Source organism: Sinohyriopsis cumingii, unplaced genomic scaffold (assembly GCF_028554795.1).
Source record: "Sinohyriopsis cumingii isolate HCF-2022 unplaced genomic scaffold, ASM2855479v2 utg002262l, whole genome shotgun sequence".
NCBI classification, from domain to species: Eukaryota; Metazoa; Mollusca; class Bivalvia; order Unionida; family Unionidae; genus Sinohyriopsis; species Sinohyriopsis cumingii.
This window is the reverse complement of record NW_028316173.1, coordinates 281,866-302,188: the sequence shown is the minus strand read 5'-3', so window position 1 is coordinate 302,188 and position 20,323 is coordinate 281,866. Positions and strand designations below refer to the sequence as shown.

The 20,323-nt window shown below is 42.1% G+C and overlaps 1 protein-coding gene across 1 annotated transcript in view; it reads left to right on the top strand.

Moving 5' to 3' along the window:
- Nucleotides 1-2,126: 2,126 nt before the first annotated feature.
- Nucleotides 2,127-20,323, top strand: part of LOC149770838 (uncharacterized) — an 87,816-nt gene continuing 69,619 nt past the window's right edge. The window contains exons 1-2 of the mRNA XM_089949056.1: nt 2,127-2,682; nt 3,125-3,298. Coding sequence (XP_089805182.1) covers nt 2,127-2,682; nt 3,125-3,298 — 730 coding nt within the window. The remainder of the gene's footprint in view (nt 2,683-3,124; nt 3,299-20,323) is intronic.

Below are 20,323 nucleotides of genomic sequence, written 5' to 3'. Positions count from 1 at the left end.
TCCTATAGTTCCTGTCATATTTTCATTTATATCATTGATTATTATAATAATTAAATAGTTTGCTATGTTTTACAAAGCTTGTTTGGTTGTGTGATTAGGATTTTTAACGTAGCTTTTTAACCACTTTTCAGTCATATCGCTACAATATCTACAGTGTGGCAGTTTATAATGATGTCTAACACAGGGGCATCATGCCGGAGACACGTAACATGATGTCCCCCCAGTCACATCCTGACACCAGGCCAACTAGTCCTAACACTAACCTATTGACGCTGAGCGCCAGCGAGGTTGCTGTTAGTACCATTTTTGTAAGTCTTTGGTATGACTCGGCGGACACTCTAACCACTAGACCACCGGAGCGGTCACAAACAAAGCTTGTTGGTTTGCTTCATTTTGTTACTTATTTTATGACCACAAAGTCTTAACAACTGCAAGTGTTCAAGGAATATATCAGAGTACAGTGCAGACCAAAATAGTATAGTAACAAAATTGTTGAAGCAACAAAGATTGTATCACAAATTTATAGGACTGCTGGTGCATTATATTCTATTTTTTTCCATTTGTCCCTCTAAAATGTCGGATACTGAAGGAGGACACAATGTCCCCTGTCTTTGGGATCTTATATAAAATATTCAATGAGTGGTCGCTACTATTATAAAGCTCAAAAAAGGGAACAATTAATACTGTAAATGAATGGCGCCTACTTTAGAAACCCCGAATTACTGGGAAAGTAAATATTGTGAATGAATGGTCTCTACTATTGCAAGCATGAAAAGGTGATACAATTAATACTGTGAATCAATGGTCTCTTCTATAGAAAGACTGAAAGTAGGTCAATTAATAATGTAAATGAATGTACTCTACAATAGAAATACTGAAAGAGTGGGAAAATTAACACTAAATGAATGACCTCTACAATATAACGGCTATGAGACAGTATTGTAAACGAATGGACTCTACAATAAAAAACTAAATGATTGGGACAATTTATACTATGGCAAAATGCTTTAGCTACAGAGAAGAATTTGTATCTTGCTAACAATGGTCTTTTGGACTCATTTAATATACAAATGCAAAGCTTGGTAATGGTTGCCGATGTTTTCATGCAACTTCATCTAAGTATATTTAGTGACTAGGTATGTTGCATACCACAGAGAGGCGTTCTTCTACAAGGTCAAGGTTATGGCATGTATGAATGATAACATACCATAGCTACGCTTCTCACCTCGAGATGAAAAGCACAGTAATTGTAAACAATTTACATCTTTGTCTGGAGGATAACGTTCAAAGCACTAAAGATATTTAATGAAACTTTAGGCAGCTTTATGTCATGAGAAGTCAATGTGACAGATACCATACCATAGTCATGCATACCTGCCTCATGGTTAACTCACAACAAAGTAAAATATGAACCAGTGACCTCTATCCGTATATGGGTATAAACCTTTGAACCAATAAAGATATGTTATATATGTATAGTTGAAATTTCGTTGTGTATTCACAAATGCCCCACACCGAAATATACTGATCCTAGGTTATGACAATAAATAATTTCAGCGTGTGGTCAATTTCCTTAACCAAGATGTCACCTTTACCTTCACATACCTTTATGAAAGTTCCTTTTTTAACCAGGTTTACACCTTAGTTTTAAACTTTCTCGCTCAAAGGTCAAGATCATTAGTAGTGAAATGTTATGACATAGGAGTATCATTTGCTGTTTGTGATGCTCTTTTTTATTTGTTTATTGGCCAACTGTATTCAGAATTTATTGATTGAACAATGTGCTACCTTTGCGGTGTTACTCTTAGTCATTGAACGACAACCACTTCATTTCAGTTGATAGTTTCCAAGGCCTTCTGTAGGTGATACTTTTACACTGAGACTGCCAGTGTTTTATCTGAAGACATAGTAGCATAAGTATTTGAACTGTCAAGAATGTACCATAATACTTAACTGTTTTGTGTCTTGTACAATGCTTATGTACTACTTGTGAATTTATTTAGAACCCGCATTGTTTGGTAAAATACTCCATAGTATGGTTTCTTGTTTATAGGGCTATGACGAGGCCAGGCCAGAAGTACAGTACCGCCATTCACTCAGATTAGTAGATTACACTCCTTTTAAAAATGGAAGATACAGAAGACAATAAAATCCCGACAAAATTTCCAGATTCTGATGCTGAACACAGTATCACCTTGAGGACCACACCAGCAAGGAAAGGTCCTATTTTTCTGAGGCGCTGCTCACAATTTTCTGAACTTAATCAAAGCATAGTCTATCAAAACCAAAGTGGACTGGAACCAGATTCCAGTAGAGAAAAGATTGAAACTGATGCATGCGAGAGTCGTTCGGCAGATTATCTAGAGCTTGATCAGGATCAAATATACTCCATATTAACCGAAGATAAAGACCAATGCAAGAAAGACCCTGTGGAAAACAATGACCATACTGATAAAGAGAATCTCCGAGAATCCCCAAATAATTCTCATGACAGCGGACTTGGTGCAAAAGGGGGATTTAAAAGTGACAAGGAAGCCTCACCAGGTGCCCAAGTGGATTCCACTGAAAGTGATCTGAGCACAAGTTCTCACAAGACAGGGGTTGATCCTGAGAGGCATTTCTCATCGGATAGTGTATGCTATGAAAGAATTAATGAAATAGACGATTTAGATGAGGAGGCGTGTAAGTAGGTCCTTCTCATAATTCACCCATACCGATGGAAAACTAATTCAAAGAGAGTCAGCTCTATTAGCACATTTTATACAGAATAAATGAAGACTTTTTAAAGAATAATTTAAGAATTGTATTAAGAGTAAAATTAAAAAACGATTATTCCTTTTAATTGGTGCAAGTAGACTTTGAAACCAATTCTAATTATTTACGACGCAGTTAAATGAAGCAAATTTATTAATTTATGAATGTCATATTCACAGTAGAGGTCTTAATGAATAATGTACTAGGTTTGCATCCCTCCCGCTTATGTCTCTTAATTTTCTCTCCTCTCACGTTTTTAAAGTTCGTTTGATATTTTCCATTCTTTTTTTATGTTACACAATTACTGTGCTCATATAGTCCGGTATTGTACTTGTAAATTTGACTTGCTTTATTATGTACATGTTTTTAGGTTACCTGACTCCAATTCATGTACGGACAAGACATGACCTTAAACCATTGAAACCACGTCCAGTTACCTCAGCTGCATTTCCCTTACCTCCAACCCCTGGAGTGGAAAACAGACAATTTAGTGAAGCCGATGCTGGTAACCGACTGAATACAGGGCAGTCATGTGGCATTGAAGGTTTATTGTTCTTTTATTACAAAAACGAATTTGTCCATGAATCACAAAAAGAAATTGAAAAGCAACGATAATATGCCCGTTTGGCATACAGTTAAGTTTACAATGCAAAAATGTATTCCAGTGCAGCAGTTTTTTTTTCTTTTGGGGAAGTGCATGCACAAAGAATCATGGTTATGAAACACTTCAAGCGATTCATTGGATAAAAATGTATTCAATTTATTTTGCAAACCTGTTAAAATGTTAGGTTATACACGTACGGAATACATTTGTTTCAAATTTACTTATGCAGGTGTTGAGTGTAACTATACTAGAATGTTCTAAAGTTATTACGTTCATGCGAGGTAAACATTTAGATAATTTGGATTGTACTCGATGAAATCGATATAGTAATAGTCATCACATGGCTATCCATACGTTTGCACTGACAGGTCCATACATTCACAATTTGGTGTCCACAAGACAACTTTAGTATGAATTATTGGATCCTAATCATAGTTGCCATCTCTTCCTAACGTTGGTTTTTATGGCATACGTTACCATAGAAATGTTGCATTATACTTAAACCATATTTGGTATCACAGTAAAGAATGATGGTTATAATGCGACTTATGAACGAATGATGGTTATAATGCGACTTATAGACGAATGATGGTTCTAATGCGACTTATGGACGAATGATGGTTATAATGCGACTTATAGACGAATGATGGTTATAATGAGACTTATGGACGAATGATGGTTATAATGCGACTTATGGAGAACAAAAACAGGCACAAACATTAAGAGGATTTAAGTAGATTATTATGATGAATAAAAACAATTGCACAATAGTAAACGAAAACAAATAACTGCAGTTAAATTGTCTTAAATATTGCCTATTCTTCAAGTTCTTTAGGGCATTTAATTAACCGGTACGTCTGCCCTGAATTATTCACTGAGTATATACGCTTTCATTAGCTTCTTTTCTGCATAGGTTCGCCTTCCAAATGGCTCCTTCACTAAACGTGTGCCTTCCAAAGTCTTCTCTATTCGAGTGAATTATAGGATACTTCTTGTGACTGGATCTCCCATGTCTCGACGTACTTAGGACGTACCAGGTTTTTCCGCCCTTGTGGCAGGATTTCCTGGCTAGCACTATCTCCCGTTAGCAGCCTTAACTCAGTCTTATCTTTCCAGGGATGGAAGCTGCTACAAAACGAAAGTCGTTTTGAATAATATTATAGGGATAATGTGTACGTTACATTGAGTGACATATACAGTGCCCTTGTGCTCTGTTTTATTCCAGTGATTTTTTTATGTCATGTCTATAATTACTTTTATCTATCTACACCAAATGAAAACGAACCTAACATTTTATGAATGCAAGACAACGAAAATATGAAATATTTACGTTGCAGCCAATCCATACAAGAAGATTATAACATTAAAGCGTATTGTATTCAACGTACTAGCATCAGTAGTGAAGTGGGGCACCCTACGTACAATGGAAATTCCACTCAAAACACCCCTGGGTCACTCTACGTACAATGGAAATTTAACATGGCGAAAAATCGTGGGTCACTCTACGTACAAGGGGAATTTAACATGGGAATAAATCGTGGGTCACTCTACGTACAAGGGGAATTTAACATGGGAATAAATCGTGGGTCAATCTAGCGTCAAGGGAAATTGAATATAGGATTTTTTTTAAAAAATAAAAAAAATAAAAAAATTTTTTTAAAAAAGGGGTAGGCAATTCAAAGACTATCTCTTTTCGAGATATATGGGGGCCCTGAAAAGGGCCTTTGGGTTTTCTTCTGCTTCTAATTTCTTCTTTTCCTCCACCAACTTCTTATTTTATCTCCAACACTCTTTCTCTTCTTTTTTTTCTCCTTCTCTTCTTTCTTCTCTTCCTCCTCCTCCTCTTCTTTCTTCCTCTTCTCATTTTCCTCTTCTTTTTCAATTTTTTCGTTCCATGTTCTTATTCTTATCTTTTCCTCTTCATCCTCCTTCTCCTCCTTTATTTCTTTCAACAGATCACTGATGATTACCTTCATTTTTCGTAAATTGTTTATCTCCATCTTCACTCGATGGGGACTATATGAATAGTGATCCTCGTTTAGGTTAACCAACATTTGCTCTATCATTCCTAAATTGTCGAGGACGTTTTGCAATTTTTCCATTTTGTCCATTTGGTTAGAAGCCATCTTCTTTGTATTCTTTGCAGAATGGTTTGAACAACGAGCACTGTGGCTTCTTATACGAAAAGCGCGAACGTGAAGGAAAACATCCCCCTAAAACATAAAATGGATCTTACCTAGATGATGACCCAACATCGCGCGAACGTGAAGGAAAACATCCCCCTACTTTCTCATTTCATATAATAAAACCCTAACTATACTCTTCACATACGCTAAGAAACCCATAATCTACTATTCACACTAACATACCTGAGCTCTTACAAACACAAACACACAAACACACAAACTCATACCCTCACACTATCTAAAATAAGAGTTAGTATTTATATACACACTACTCTACCTACACACATTGGCAAATTAATAGTTATTTCTTTTCCAGAGTATTGGGTAGCCCTGAAAAGGGCTGTTTTTGTTTGGAACTTCATGGACACCTGGTTAATGGTGGCACTTTCCAGGCCTGGCGCCACATACACATCTTATCCCCCAGTTACTTTTTACCTTTTGGGGGGAGAGAGCAGAGGCAGGATATGTCGCTTCAGAATCCCAATTTTCGCTCTCTGGGATTTTGAAATTTCTTCTCTCCTTTTCCTCCTCCTCTTCTTTGTTTCTTCTTTCCTCTTTATATCTTCTTTCTTCTTCTTTATATCTTCTCTCCTCCTCTTCTTTGTTTCTTCTTTCCTCCTCTCTTATCCTTCCCTCCTCGACAATGGCTTCCGCGGCCAGTTCATTTAATATGCGCCTGGCATATTCCAGATGCACATGAAGCTCCAACAGTTTCTCAAGTCTCGTGTTCATTTTTTGGTGTTGATCAATCAACAAGGGTAGCTGGACTGCCGAACGAGTTTCAATTTATAGTGAAAGCGCGGACGTGATGGAAAACATCCCTAATAACATAAAATTGATCTTACCTAGATCATGACCAAAAAACAACAACAACGCGCGGACCTAAAAGAAACACTCGCTCACTTTTTTATGCTACCCATCACTTCAATTGACTATCCACATACTCAAAGCAATCCAATCTAACTCCAAATCTACACCTCAATCAGCCCAAAAAAACAAACATCATTTTAATCTACTATCCACACCAACCTACTTTATCACTTACTAACACAAACACACCAACACATACCCTCAAAATTTTTAAGAAAGAGTTAGTGTTTATTTTCACACTACTCTACCTACACACATTGGCAAATGGATCATTACTTCTTTTCTAGAGTATTGGGTAGCCCTGAAAAGGGCTGTTTTTTTGTTGGTTTTTTTTTGCTATGGCATTCTTTTTTAGTTTCTAAGAATGCGATGTCCTCTGAGGATAGACTTTCTGGCGATAGGTCTGCTTCTTCGGAAAGAGAAGAAGAACTCTTTGGTGTCGATACGACAATCGACAAAGCCTCTGTCAGCTTCAGGTTGCTGCTGTTGCTGTTGTTGCTGTTGTTGCTGCTGTTGCTGCTGTCTCTGAAGTCTGTACTTCTCTGTCCATTCTTCTTTCTCCTTGTTCATTTCTTCTCTGAAGAGCTCTTCTATCAGGTCTTCAGTGATTTTTAACATTCTCACATTCTCTATTTCTTCTGGCTTCGGTATCAGACTGTGTCTGACCCTATGCAAATTCACGTAGGCTTCGTTGAGCTTAGCTAGTTTGGAGCACATCTTCTTAGGAGGATGAGTCGACAATGGATGGCTAGACTGGGAACAACCCGGTTCTTAAAGTTAAAGCGCGGACGTGAAGGAAAACATCCCCCACACGGTTTTCGAGCTGCAACGTTCATGAGAGGGATAGTAAGAAATGAAAGAGCATCAATCCAATATTCTTATAGCTAAACAAACCACAAAGGCATTTTTTTTCAAAACACAACATTTTTATTCAAAAATCACTTAACACTAAACAACAACTCTAACATTTTTTAACATTAATCCAACACTATAACATCTAACAATTTTTTTCAAATCACAAACATTTTTTCTTCAAATACTATCTACTTTAAACAAGGCTGACAACGTTGTGAATGAAACTGTGATTTCCACTGTTGGAAATCATTAGGCCATTGATGGACACTACGTTTCCTAGCTTGAGACAAAAGATAAGCATAATGGTCACAAAACCATCGATCTACTTTCACATCGTTTCTAGCAGAAGAACGAGGATCAAAATGAGTCACTAAATGTTCTAAGGAATAGCCCAGGCTGCGATGATGCAGAAAATACACACAGTACTGTCCACACACCAAGGAATCTGTGCCTTGTAATTTCACGTTATTGAATCGGGTGGTTTGAGCATTTCTTCTCATAAAGTCGATGATATCGTCTTCCAAAGGGGGCAATCCGTACGAATCGAAATATTCCACACATCCTTCTTGAGGAAAGTAGACGGCTACCCAGTGGGTTCCTGGGAGATGACTTTCGTCCGTGTTGATCACGTAAGCTTGATGGTCTTTAGGTTTGCGATGAGGGAGTTCATCTTTAGCACAGACGACAGGATTCCAAGAAGCCGTATACGAACTATGGTTCAAAAGGTAATAAAGTTCCCAGGTATCCATTGATTTGTGTTTTTTTCTTCTTCACAGGTAATAATAAGTCGTCAATTCGATCCTGACTTTTTGCTTGAAAATGTCTGACGAATAAACGGTTATTCGTTCTGTTTCCTCACTCTGATTCAGGAGAGCTTCGATACGATGGATCTCTTGAGTGGTTAATGGTGGACAAGAATGTTCACGCAAGTCTTTATACCACTGGTGCAACACGTCTTTGTTTGAGATGAGACTCCAAGCTTCGTCCAGATACTCGTCCAATTTTTCTTCTTGACTCAACATCAGGCATTTATCGTGTTGAATTTGACTGGGATGATCGTTTTGACATCCATAACAATTTTTCTTGATCAATTCCGTCATTTTGTCGACCAAGTGTTTGGCAAAACAGGAGACTAAATGGGCTTCTTGTTCTGGCCATCTCGACTTCATCATGACAATTTCTTCGTCTTTGTCTTGGGATTCTCCTTCCACGGTCTCCTCACATTTCATGTCCAAAGTTTCTTCACTAGGTAAAGAGGGATAACAGTCTTCCATGGCTTCTAGTAATCTAGAATGACTTCTCTCAAACTGTTGATTTCTATCGTATTGTCAAATTCTGCATACAGGATCACGTTCAACGTTGGATCAGCAGGGTCTCGATTTGCAAACTGAATTTCCACACGAATCTGGCCAGATTTTATAGGGTGGAAATGTCCCTCGTCGCTGCCTTGGTCTGGAGTGAAATCAAAGGCCCACAAAGCATAGCCTCCTGCATAATCTTCGTACGTAATACCGTGACTGGTATTGGTTCCTAACTGTCCGGTGGCTTCGTACAGGGACAAGTACGATCTCAAGTAATTGTTCTGGGCAAAGTTAGGCTCAAAGGGTCGTGTACACAAGGTCTTGCCGTCACGACTGACTTCGATTTTGGACACGCTAGAGTGTCGAAACTCAAAAGGATTTTCGTTATGAAGTCCATTGAAAGCTGAATTCCTGACGATACCAACGATCAAACGCTTGGGTAACTGTCCTTGGAACAGATGATCTTCGATCATGGATCGCTGTCCAACAGGAATGGTGAACGTTTTCACTTCCACACGTCTTATGGGATACTTGGCGGTCGTTCTGCTCAACGTCTGACTGATGTCGTTTCCCACTTTAGGTAACACTTCCACACGGCGTACGTAAAGTCTGGCTTCTTGGATAACAGTTTTGTATTCGTTGGCATGGGCCATCAAATGGAAAGCGGCAGTGCTACGATTCAGTCTCAGGCGAATATCAACTCCGTTCAGTAAATACTTTTCTTGTAACCACATGTCCAAATGCAAACGATCCATCAGTTCTAAACTACGTCCTTGCAAAATTTTAGTTCTACGTGTGTTAAACCCCACATTGTGAGGATTGTCATCTTCTGTCAGGGCTGTGTCGCTAAACGTGCCTGCACCTGCCGTGTCAGGTTTCCATACCACGCAAGCATCCAGATGAGTATTCTTGGCTTCTTTTCCGTACGTCAAGAGATTTTCCAAGTAGGCACGATATGGGTAAGTATCCATGCTGCTGCTGACCAGTTTGTTATTCAAGTACAAGTCCACTTCGCTGAACAAGGAATGCATGAAATTGTTGACGGGCGCTACCCTATCATTGGCTCCAGGATTGGTGTTGTCAGTTTTGATCACTTTGACTTTCAAATACAGGTAACTGCTATTCAGATCGATGTAATCTTCGGGTTGTCCTTTGATTTCGAACTCGATGGGAGCGGAATCCGTCAAAGAGGAGACGGGATGAAATTCCACCCACTGGGATTCTTGCATCGTCATCATGGTGGGGGGCATGGCAAACATATCCAGTTCCGTCTTGGAACAAGCACATGACTCTCGGTGCATCATTTTTTCTGTGTCTCAATAATCGAAAACGTCTAAGTCTCGAACGGTTCTTCTTTTCTTGGCTTTTCTAGCTTGAAGTCTGGTGAAAGGGTGTTTTCTTCGTCGTCTCTTTCTGCCTTGTCCTTGCTGAATGCCTGACTCGGTAACGTGCAGGGCATTTATAGGTGTGTCTCGTCGGCCCAAAATGTCTTTACCCGTTTGCAGCAGGACATTTTTGCCTGCCCTCATGAAGGCTTCTTTAGGGTTTTGTTTGTCGATGATGACATTTTGGAGAAATTCTTTGCCTTGCGTCAGTGCCGCATCTTTCAAGGCGTGCAATCCGCGTGTCACCATCGGTTTCAACAACGGGGCCACCGAACGAAAGGCCGATTTTAACATGTCTCCTAAACCGTGTCCTCGCTGTCGTGCAACCCCTTGGTACACTGGATACATGACTTGCTTACGAATCGTGAGAGAACCGTTTTCGAAAATGGAGTTTCACCGTGACTTTTCCTTTGGTGAATGGAATATTTTGTCCCAAATCTCCTTTTATAGTAATGTTGACCGTGTCCAAATACGACTTGCTGACTGGCAAATAGTGAGGATGGACAAATTCGCGGTGAACGTGGTAAGTGTTTCCACCTTCCTCGTCAGCGTTTGCGGCAGAATCCACTTTGAAAGGAATGACACGCAGTAACGGTACGGAGGTGTGTCCCACCACGTTATACTCCACCGCATCGGAGTACACGAACATCAAATTCAGTCCTTGGTTCAGTTCTACTGGGGTACGAAACAACTTGCTAAAAGACTCGTTGTCGTAAACGATGGGTAATTCGTTGTTCTTGAGTATGCTCATTCTCAGGTTCATGTCTCCGCCCAACATGTCAAACAATTCAGGACAAAATAAAATGGACATGATTTTACTCCGCTCAAATCTCATCGAGAAGCGACGAGCTACTTTGTGGTACTCCATGGTGACACTTATTTTGGCATGCTCCAAAGCTTTCCCAAACACGCCATTAAACTTGGCAGATATGACGTTGACCAAATGTTGACCACTGAAATAATAACCTGGGGGAATGAAAAAGTGGTAGGTCCATTTTTGAGTTTTCTCATTATAGATTTTATTGTCATACATGACTTTCTTATTCAACTCCTGTTGCAATGACTCGTCATGAACTTCCACATGAAAAAAATTTTGATTGGGAAGGACATTGAGGACTTGGGTTGGGTGAATGATTTCCACTAAAGCCACTTCCCAATGGGCTTCGTGATCTAAGGGGATGGCCTGAGGTAATTTGGCCGTGTAACAGCACAACGTGTTGTGGGGAAACACCTCCATGGAACTGTCACTGGGTAAGGTTAAGTAAAATTGGTTTTGGTGACTCATAATTCCAGAGTTCTGTGGCTGTCCGAGGGGTTACTGGATGTCAGAGGCGTGTCTCCGCCCAAAATGGGGTTCTGGTTGTGGTTGTTGGAGTGGTGACTGGCACTGGCACTGGACACAACGTTCCCGTTCGAGGAGAATTTCAGGGAAGGATTAGGAAGCAGGTAACCGATGCAGCTGCTCAATAAAATGGTCCACAATTGTTTGTCTCCTTGTTGCAAACTCAAATTGGCAATGGCTGCCCCGATGACACAATACACCACGAAGATTTGGCAGAAAAAGGCGATTTGCGTTTTAGGCACACGTTCTCCACACCACACCCACAAGGGTTGTTTTTGTAAATCTTGCACAGAAGAACTAGGGGAAGAAGGAGTGGTCGACGTAGCTGCGTCTGCTGTGTGAAAGGGCATGATGGTCACTTCTTCTTTTTATAGTCGATGACTTGCGAAGCGTCGATCCAAGAATCAAAACTGGGTGGATATCCTTTCCAACGTACTTTGACTTCTTTGACACGTCGTTTGCCCACTTTACGGGTTCTGCGTTCGAGAATGCTTTCGATGTCGTACACGTCGTCTTCTTTTTTGGTGACACGTTGTAACTCGGGCAAATAAAACGTTCCTTTGAGTACTTCTCCGTTCATGTCTTCCAATTTATAGACGGCAGGATGACGACCATGTACTCGTCCAGTGACGCGAAACAGTTCGGTCGTCCAGTTAGGTAAGTAACCTTTGTCGAAAGTGCGTTTGGTTTTGCCAATGCGTACCCAATCTCCTACGGTCAACTCTCCACTTTTCTTGGGGACAGCCCTCGTCGGGGACGTACCGAACAGGCGCTCGAACACTAGCACTTCGTTGTCGGGAGTCACGTCTTGCGGGGCACGTCCGATGCTTCGATGGTAAGATTGGTTGTACGCTTGCACCAGGTGCGGTAAGATGTCGATGTACTTCAGAGTGTGGTGATGCGTAAAATATTTCCACATGCGTTCTTTCAAAGTGCGTTGAAAACGTTCCACGATGCTGGCTTTGGTTTCGGGATTCTCGGTGGTAAAAAAATGAATGTCACGTTTCTTTAATTCTTTTTGGAAAGCTTGGTTCAGAAATTCGGTGCCTTTGTCCGTTTGCCATCGAAGAGGGCGACGACCGCTTTGTTTCAACACCCGTTGCAGGGCTCGCACTAACTCGCTGCTGGATTTGGAAGTCAAGGGCACGACCCAGGCAAATTTGGAAAAGACGTCGATGACACAAAACAAATATTTGTAACCACGATTGTAGCTGGCCAAATGAGAGACATCGGCTAAATCGGCTTGCCATTGATGATCGATGCCTTCCACTCGGGTGCGACTTCTGGCAAACTTGCGTCGAATGGGTTTGTGTAAAGTGTAGGTAGCTTGTTCTTGTAACCATCGTTGCACTTGAGGTAAACGGAGACTTTTCAGTCGAGTTTTGGCAGCACGATACAATTTTTGAACTCCTGCGTAACCTGCAGGATGGGAGGGATCGTAGTAAATGCTGGCTAAGACTTTTTCCATTTTTTGTGTTGGTTGATGTGTTAATAAGGCACCCACTCTTGGAAGAGGCTACTCTTTTTCTCTTGGGGTATTTTCTTGGATTGCAAGGCTTTGCGTGTGCGGCCAGCAATAGGTGTCGAAGAGGAGGAGGATGTCTGAGCAGGGGATATCGGTTCTTGTTTCACTTCTGTCTTCACTTCTGTCTTCACTTTCTTTTTCTCTTGTGATGAAGAAGGGGTGGCCATCATCTTTTTAATCCATCCAATTCTGGAGGTAGGTGGTGTTGTTAACTTGCGTACTTTTTCTGGTGGAGTTAGAAACCCTTCCTCTTCTTCTTCTCCTTTTTCTGTCTTGACCACTGGTACTGGTACTGGTACTGGTACTGGTGATGGTGCTGGACTTTTCATCAAGGTCTTAAAATCTTTCAGAGTGGGTAGAGCTGTTTCGTCTAAAGCTTTCTGGTGAAAGAGTTGCAATCGTTGCAAGAGTTGACCGTACTTTTGCGATTTTTCTGTTTCGGACAAATCTTGGCGATCCATCAAGGACTGCAATTCGTGTTGTAACTGGGACATTTCGCTCAAATTGGGATTGGGAGGTAAATGCGGGGTGCGTTGTTCTTGCCACCGATGGTATTCCATCCATCGTTTGTAAGGCACTAAAGCTAGTTTTCGTCCTTCCATGGGGTTGTCAGGGGTCGATTCTGAGATCTTGGGACTTCCGAGGGCCTTTTTATCTTGCTCCCATCAGTCCTCCCAACATGGTTCCCAAGACTCCTTTTAGTATGGGGCCTAACAAGAGAGGTAAAATGCCTCCACGTTGGACCAACATCTTCTTTTTTTGACGAATGGGAATTTTTTTTCGAACCATTTGACGAAGAACGTGACGATGCTTGCTTAAGCATTGTTTCTGGTGTTTGGACAAAGGGATCGTGCCTTTCAAAACGTTCAAACAACATTCGCACACGGTATCGATGACCTCTTTGGAGGCCGTTTGAATGAGTTTTTTTCGTAGGGGTGGAGAAGCTTTGGACAGGACAGATAACAGGTCCCCATGTTTGGCTAAACGTGGTGGCAGTCCTTTCCTTTTTTTTCCTTGGGGTTTTCTGGAGGGTGACATTTTTGCTTGTGGGTTCCGGGACATTCACCGAACAGACACTAACGTCGATGACTTAACGCACACCCTTTTATCTTTTTTTTCTGGGACTATCGCTTTGTCATAAAGGTGACAATGTTTTTCCGAAAATCGCCAAGGAATCCTCCCCTTTGTTGACGCCTCTTTTTCTTGGAACGACTGTGTCTTTTTTTAGGGTAACGTCGATGCTTGGCTAAGCGCTTTGTCGGATGACGCGTCTGCCTTTGTCTCTTTCTTTTGTGGCTTCTTGGAGGTGACATCTTTTACAAGTTCACTGATACCCCCGACTTGGTCACAGGTCTTTTTATACTGGAACTCGTCGCCACTGATTGTCTTTACGTTTTATCAGTTTGAGGACAGGCATGACACGTCGTGCAGGGGTACGTAACGGACTAAATCGAGCCAGTTCTTGCTTGGACAAATCCAGTAAACTTTGTAACATGCCCGATCTTTCATGGACTTTGATTTTGGGAGAAGGTACTTTGTGAGCAGCAGCCACTGCCGCTAAATTGGAAGGTCCTGCCACTGGGGAAGTTCTTTTGGGGGTCATCAACGGAGAAGTTCTTGGTGTGATCAACGTCTCCAAGTACTCTTCAGTTCCTGGTGACATCAACGGAGAAGTGGACAAACGTGAGGCTGCCGGAGACGCTGTGGCAGGTCGTGGCTTGCGAGTGTAAGGTTGCGTCCTGGCCGAAGTGCCTCTCTTGCGACTAGTTTTCTTCTTCTTCTGTGGACTTTTCTTTTTCTGGGGACTTTTTTTCTGTTTCTTTTTCTGGGGGCTTCTTTTCTTTTTCCGGGGTGATGGTGGTGGTGTCTGGTAAGAGGAGGGTCCTGCCACTGGAGAAGTTATTCTTCTTGGGGACTTGGTCTTTTTCTTTTTCTTCTTGGGGCTTCGTTGGACTTTTGTCTTGGGGATAACTTTGGGGGCATTAGGATCCCATCTTAAGAGTGAGCGAATGATGACCCCTCCTAGAGTACCGCTCCCTCCAGGTTTCAAAATGATTTGTTTTTTGGTTTGAGTGTCGATGCGGGGATCGGCCAGTTGGACCAAAGCGACTTTGTTTCGATCGAAAAAGCGTTGGGTTTGATGAGGAATCTGAATGATTCCTTGGAGTAATTGACGTGCCGTCACCGTGAACCATCGTAAGACTTCTTTGAGACTAGCTTCTAAGACACGAGCTCGTGTTTGTGGATCTTTTTCTCGGCTGATGCCATACAAGGCACGAATCAATTTGACGGGAAGATGTGACTGAAGGGACGTCATGTTCACACTGTGTGAGACAGACGAAAAAGGGTCTGAGGTTTTTATAGATTTTTTTCATGGGAGGAGTGAAATGAAGTCGAGGACGGAGACGTGTACAGGACAGGCCCTCCGTCTTGGCACCAGTGGTGAAACAAGTGGGTACGAAATCGCAAATCCTCGGGAGTCGTAGGTTTCAAATCGACGAGTAAATAGGCGTGTGGCGTTTGAGTGGCATCGTCGTACGCCTGAGTCAGCCAAGGCGTTCCTAACTGTTTGGCTAAGACTTGCACTTGCGATTTATCTCGAGGGCTTTTAAACAAGACCACGTAATGCGCATTGAGACTGATGGTGCGATGGGCTTTACTTTGTTGAAACAAATTTTGGGTGATGTAAACGACACTGGCATTACGGTGATGCCCTTTGCGCGTGAACCACAATTTAATTTCTTCTTCGTCTTCTCCTAACATGTCGTCGAAAATGACCAAATGGGTTAGACGGGAGTCAGAGACGATGCCATCGTCTTCTTTAGGAATGCCTTCCACAAACACGATGGAATCGCCTTGACTTTCTCGCAAGAGGTTGTACGCCGATTGCCACTCTTTGTAACACCACACGATCCGTTGAGGGGGTCGATCGATCAAATGATGTTTATGTTCGATCAAACGTTTGACGAATTCGGTTTTGCCTGAACCGCTAGGTCCAGCAATGAGCATGTTAAAGGGATGGCGAAGATACAAAGCCTCCCAACTGGCACGATCTAAGTGTTCGTCGATGACTTTGACAGTAGAGGAAGAGGGAGCAGAGACAGCAGAGGTAGCCATGGCATGAGAAATGTCACTTGTGACACGAAAAAACAAACAAGACAAGAGTTTATATACTTTTTCAGAACACGTTTATTGAATGTTTCAAATATGAACACGAAAGACAAAAATACATACAACCCAAATAGTGATGTACAGGAATATAAAACACAGCAAAGCGATCAAAGTGGAATATAAACAAGTGTCTGTACAACATGTTTTGGTTAACCAAGATGTCCTAGGGACAGTGTGTAATGTTCTTACAGTCTCTACATGAGGTATTGTCACACAAGTGTCCTCCCGAAATGACCTTTCAGGCATGTCCATGACAGTCCTGTCCTGAAGCGAGTGGTTGTTCTCGGTGACGGGTTCTTCTGGCACCGTCACTAACACAGGTTGAAAAGTAACTTTTTTCCTTGAACAACTCTCGTGCATACTGGGCCACTTCTTGGGTCCAAGCCTCAAAACCCCCCTTTTTCCAATCACGAACATCTGTCCAATGAGGGTGTAAGTCACAAGCTACACACACATCGTCATACACGTCTTGGGTCGCTAAAAGTTGACGAATCTTTTTTTCCTGTTGAGGTCGAGAAGTATCCAGATGAAAACGCAAGGCTTTGAACAAAAGGAGTTTTTCGTGACCATTTAAGGCCATGGAGGTGGTAAGTACTGATCGTAAAGAGTCCACAAAGAATCGGCTGGTAAACGAAATCCCAGAAAACAAGTCACTAAGACACACACCACTTGTCGTCCAAAATTGAATGGATACAGTTCTTGTAATAATTGATGGTAATGATCCACGGTTTGAATATGGTCATTGAGTTCCTTCCACGGAATCTGTTGGATGACATGTGACATAAACCGTGGCATGGCAGCCTGTTTTTATATTCTCTTTTTTTCGGATGCAATAGACGTACTTTCTAGCCAGAGATCTTCGTTCTCCAGTAGGGAATCTAAATCTTGCATACTGTAACCGAAACGTCAGAGTTCGTTTAGGTGTTTCCTCTTCCTCTAAGTAGATTCCACGTAAAATATGTTTGTAATCCTTTAACTTGTCTTCCTCAATGCGTTGCACTAGGTGAATCTCGAAGTAACCATAATTATGAACATGTCGATCATTAGCGACCTCAAAGTGTTGAACAATGTCTGACCATTGAAAGAATTTCTGACGAATCAGTTCTCTTATACCATTCAGGTACCAGTGGTTAAAGATCTGGTGACGTAACGGATGCAATTGTTCTTTACGTTTCACTTGTATTTTCACCAGCTCTCGGTAAATCCTTTCTCTCAACTCCTCAGGCAAAGCACGAATGTTCTCTTGTAAAGTATCCATGAATAGGTCATACTAAATCCTCTTTGGTCTGACACAAGAAATGTACTCTTTGCACAAACATGGTTTCACTTCAGTGTCGAATTTAAATCGTTGAGTCACTAATCTACACATTACAATTCGTTCAGAAGTTTCCTCTTTCACCAAGTTGACATTGTGTTCAAGATGTTGGTAATTCGTTAACTCTTCCTCTGGAATTCGATGCAATACGTTTACAATGTAGTAGATAGAATCGTCCATACCAAACCAATCCTTTTTATAACCAGGAGATCGTTGATCAATGTCTGTCCAATGGAACACTTTCAATTGAATCAGTCCTTGTATAGCCTGAAGGTACCAGTGGTTCAAACACCGGTGACGTATCGGATGCAATTGTTCTTTACGTTTCACTTGTATTTTGACCAGCTCTCGGTAAATGCGTTCTCTCAACTCCACAGGCAAAGCACAAATGTTCTCTTGTAAAGTATCCATGAACAGATGATTATGGTAAGAAGTTACTTCAATGTCTCGGTCCCACTAAAGGTAAGTAATGACAATTCGGTGACCATCGAGCATGTTCTACGTAGGCCGAATCTTGCGGTTCCCAGTGGTGAAGTGACACACCGCAACTGAAGCACTTGACTTTATCTCCTTCGCCCAAGTAGAAAAATCCGGCTCTGGCTAATTCTTCGGGGGTCGGTCCTCCCAGATACTTTGGCCATTTTCCTTTGAACGATTGAAGACGATTTTCAAAGTCGCAGTATTCCGACAAACGCACAGGGAACGAATATTCGTCTTTCACAGGTTCGTTTCGATGAGGGTTGGGTGACAGGAACAGGAGTTTGCTCAGGGCTGGATGACATCCGTAAGGGGGTAGACGTGAAGGTGGACATTCCCCTTTAAAACGAAACCCAGTAAAATGTCCAAGAGGACGAGCAGCATCACTTTCGCATCCCACAGGTCTGACACGCACAGCATCACTTTCCATGACAGGGGTAGGAGCACTAAAGTTCCCATGATGCTTTACGGCATCGCTCAGGTCACAACGTACAGCATCGGTCCCATCGCAAGGCTCACAATCGCACTCGTCTGCAAACTCCGTTACGCAATTACAATGGTAACCACATGGACAATCGCAGTTTCCTTCCGGACATTTTCCGTCGCAATGCATGGGTCTTATCCATCCAGTATTAGTCAAACTAGAGGAAGATACAACTTTTTTACAATCCCCAAACTGAAACGATGTCTTTTTCAAAGTATTCATCTTGTTCGCTCGGTCTTGGTAGTCACAATGAACTATCGATCATGACCATAGCCCCCTTTTTATACTAGTCTCAATGCAGTCTCCAACTTGTACATCTTTCCTTTTTTACGTTTTTTATGTCCTGTTCTGGAAGGTACCGTCTCTAAGGTACCGTCAACATTGTACCGTAGTGTAATGGGTGGAAAGGCCATAGAAAGGTAAGGGCAGTGCGGAGACCATCGAGTATGCTCCAGAATAGCTGAATCTTTATAGATACATAGATCCATTCGTAACTTCAGTCCGCAAGCGAAACACTGTACCTCGTATCCCAATCCTGACTCAGGTCCCAAGTAGACAAATCCTGTTCTAGCTAAAACATGCGAAGAAGGTAATCCTTCCCTATCCGTAGGCCATTTCTGAAACGTGTCCAATCGACGGGCACAATCACAATAGTCAGGTAAGAAGACTGGAAAATGGTAGGGTTTGAACTTGGAGTTCTCATCGGGTTTCTCACTCGATTCTTGCTGTGGCGAAGTCATCTTTCTGGTGGGGTAACTATCCTCTTACAACCAATGTTTTATACCAACGTGTCCATACGGTAAGGTGAAATGATTGGGAAGTCGAACTCGCTTCTGGTACACGATTTGATAGACTTTTTCCAAGGGCCGACTGACGATGTGGTGAGTGGGTAAACGTACAATCTTGTTCGGTTGGTGAGTGGTCACTTTAAAGTTTCCATCCTCTCCCGATTGCAAGGCTTCTTTCAATACCCCAAAGTTGACCACTCGACTGGTACGATAATTCAGAGTCAGTCCTTTCACTTTGCACGTCGTGTGCACTTCTCCTTGTTTGTCCCGGTATTCGTAGCCGTAATTTTTGGGACCGCCACTGACGAAACTTAGAATCTTGTCGTCGGGATGCTCGTCTGTCCAGGCTCCTAAACGGTCTCCTTCGATGTTAGGGTGATGTTGAATCGGGTGATGGATGTAAATGCAACTGTCCGTGTCAAAGTACAGGACGCGTTCTTCTAACAGTTCTAAAGCTTCGTACAATTTTAAGCGAGCATGGGCTGTCACGTAAGCCGCAATGATGACATTTCCAAAAGGGTCGTCTTGTACAAAGTCCAGATCTTCTTCGTAATTGACCAAGATCAAATTCTCTCGAACGACGTCCACGTGTTTCATGTATTTGGTTTTGTCGTGAATCATCTGGAAGTAGCGGGAAGGTTCTGTCAAATATTCCGTCTTGGGTAAACACGGTCGTTGTGCCATTTTACCCCACAAGCAATTTAACATCACTTTGGCAAACGATCGCCTGCCTTCGTTTTTCTCGATGTGGTCTAAAGTGATACCTTCTTGTTCGTAATATTTCTCTTTGAATTTTATTTGGTCTTGGGGAGTGTGACACCAGGAAGGATAGCCGCTGGCTTCTTGCTTCAGTTTCAAAAAGGCATCCACGTAGTCTGCGAAAATGCCTTTCTGCGTGGGGTCACCCTTGCGGTACTGTTGTGTCTTGGGAAAGTGGCAAATTTCGTACACTTCTAACAGTTGGTATCCCATGTCCAGAGCTTTGAACAATTCCACGCTGACCCAGGTTCCCGTCAAGGCCTGTTCTTCCTGGCTGTGCTGACAAGGCTGGTCTTGGTTGCACGTTTCGGCACAAGTACGGCACAAGGGAAACATCAGTTTGCCTTGACAATGGTGAGGTAAGACGGGATGGTATAGGTTCGTGGGAGGCAAAACTTTGCACTTGATCAAGCCTTCGTATTGTCGAATGTTTTTCAGGTCGATGTGTTCCGTCAGCAATTGCGGGTGCCCTACGGGAAAGCGACAATATTTGCACACGTAGGGATA